At 51.2% G+C, this 2485-nt stretch overlaps 1 protein-coding gene across 1 annotated transcript; it reads right to left on the reverse strand.

The window, feature by feature from the left end:
• Window positions 1-408: 408 nt before the first annotated feature.
• MRPL28 (mitochondrial ribosomal protein L28) lies at window positions 409-2104 on the reverse strand (the record flags this gene model as incomplete). The annotated part of the gene is made up of 3 exons (XM_009879088.1): window positions 409-486; window positions 1278-1364; window positions 1970-2104. Coding segments are annotated over 3 exons (300 nt in total), but the record flags the coding sequence as incomplete, so codon positions are not given.
• Window positions 2105-2485: the final 381 nt, after the last annotated feature.

A 2485-nucleotide genomic window follows, 5' to 3' on the forward strand; every position in this document is an offset into this window, starting at 1 on the left:
CTCTTGGAGAAGGCTTGGGACTGGTGCAAGATACAGCACTGCTGTGTCTCGCCGGCCCTGCTATCATACACTAATGACCAACGAGCATCAGAGAGAAGTTTACTGATATTTCCAAAATGCGTATTTCAATTTATACCGTGATCAAGCTCTCAACAGTAGCCAACTGCTTGTGCAGGCAGAAGCAGCACATTACATGAGTCTTAAAAGATGACTTTCAGGGGCCACAGGACAGAATTTCTTCCTTCAGCCTACAGGAACGGTTCCTCACTGAGTCTGGGCTGCCATCAGACTTCAGCAACTGCACCACGCTCCTCATGTGGCCCCTCCCACACCAGCGTGGCTCAGGCAGGAGGCTCACTGAACCCCACAGCTTGATCTGCAGCAGGGGGTTTGTTCCAAAGGTTTCCTCTACTGCTTCTGTACTGCCTGTTCTTTCAGTTGGTTGACAAGCTCTTCAGCGTACACCTTAAAGAGTGGGACAGGGTCCTGAAACAAAGCAGAGGATAAACCACTTAAAAGGAGTGAATCCAGCAGCAAGGGCTAATGGAGAGCCCATGGAGGCAGTGCTGCAGGAGTGCAAACCGTTAAAATCAGAAGATCCATCCGGTTTTTTTTTTAACAAGGGAAGCTGCTATGCTACTCCTCCAGATAGAGCTGCTGCTCAGCTCTGGAACCTTCCTCACAGAGGACAGGCACTAGTATAGGGCATCCATCAGCTTTTCCACTTCTGCAGATGAGACTCCTCTGTAGCTCCCAGGGATCCCTTTCCTTCTAAAAATGCTTCCCCCTGCTCCTCACGTCACCCTGGCCCAGCACTGCCTCATGTAGTCAGTGCTCCTGACCTTCCCCTTCCTGCCACGGCCACAAGGGGAGCCAACAGGTCTGAAGAAACACCACCCAGAGACCCCACCACCCCAGGAAGCCCTTCTGCCCCAGCAGCTCTCTGGTGCAACCTCTGCGTCTCACAGGCCGCAGTGACAAAGGGCTGCAAGCTGGGCAGGCCCTGAGCTCCTACCCACGTGTCCTGAAGCACGAATTTGGCAGACAGCAACCCTCTGGTTGCAAGGATGTTCGTGCAAGAGGGCATTAGGTTATAAGCCAACGTACTTTAACCCAGCCCCAGGTTCTGGGCACCCAAACTTAAATCAGTTTCACAGGTGGCTGCTCAGGAGTCTCACTTCTGTCACTCAGGAGTGCTCAGGCTGTTCAGATCAGCTGGATGTGCAGCCTGATGCAGCTAAGACACCCTGGTGCAAAGCAGTACCTCAGGAACTCACCTTTTTTTCTAGGAGCCTCTGTTTTTCTATCGCTTCTTCTAAACTCAAGCCCACCCACTCAGCTTCCTCTTCTGGGATCACAAACTCCTGTGATAGAAGAAGGAGCAGGTGTTAGAGTCTTTCCGGGTGACTACGGTGTAAATCCTCTCTGTGCCCAACTGCCACAAACATGTGACCCAGTAGAAGCATTACTACAGCCAAGTCTCAATACTGTTCCCTCATTTCTGGCAACCAAAGTCCACTTCTCTTCTCTCCTTTTCCCTTAGTGAGAGTCCTGCCCTCTCTCATCAGGCACGTCCACTGCTGTGCCACTCCTCTGTGTAGTGCTGGGGCTGTTTCTCAGCACAGCTCCAAGGACCACGGGTGCTGGCAGCCACGCACAAAACCAAACTGCACGTGGGGAGCCTGGGCTCCTTGCTGCACCATCAGTACAAATTCTCACTGCTGCCAGCAGTGCCAGCTCCTGCTTGTTTCAGACCCTCAGCAATCTCAGTCAGAGCAAACCCACAAGCTTTTGTCCTCCTGGATGACCAGAAATCAGCACCCCACAGAAAGACAAGCAAATCGTAACAAATGACTTAGATCTTCTCTGGCCATAGCCTTAATCCTAAATTAACACTGGTTTGCACTGTGTCAGGGTGTTATGAGTTTGGACAACCAGCAAACCTCACTGCAGACACCAGGACTCTCACCTTGTATTTATTATAGATAGCCTCTCTCTTGGCTGGATCATCAGGATGCAGCTTAGGATCCCGTCGGGCAAGTCGCAGCAGCATCGTTCGCTTCAGATCCATCCCGAGCTTCGAGCACATGTCAGCTTTTGGAGTCTGGAAAAATAAAACCTCACTTTGAACTGCACTGAGAGACCTGGCTGCTAGAGAACAGAGTCCATCAGCACACAGACAATGCTCGTGGCTTATCCACACGCTGTAGAAGCTCTTGGGATGCGCACTATGGAAGGGGAAAAGATGCCTGGAATCTTTCTGGAGCTTGTTTGATCACAGTTCAGACCTGCACTAACACATTAATAGCCCCTGGGGAAGAGAAGCCGCCTGGCCAAGTCCCGCTGAGAGAGTAAGAAAGTCGAGTGTCTTTACAAATGAGTGACAGAACAAGAAGGGGAGAGTGTTTTTTCTCCTGTTAGTGATGGAACAAAGAGGAGAGTGTCCTTCGTGAATGAGGGAGTCCCAGGATGCCGTCTGTGAGGA

This window comes from Apaloderma vittatum, unplaced genomic scaffold (assembly GCF_000703405.1).
Source record: "Apaloderma vittatum isolate BGI_N311 unplaced genomic scaffold, ASM70340v1 scaffold29461, whole genome shotgun sequence".
NCBI classification, from domain to species: Eukaryota; Metazoa; Chordata; class Aves; order Trogoniformes; family Trogonidae; genus Apaloderma; species Apaloderma vittatum.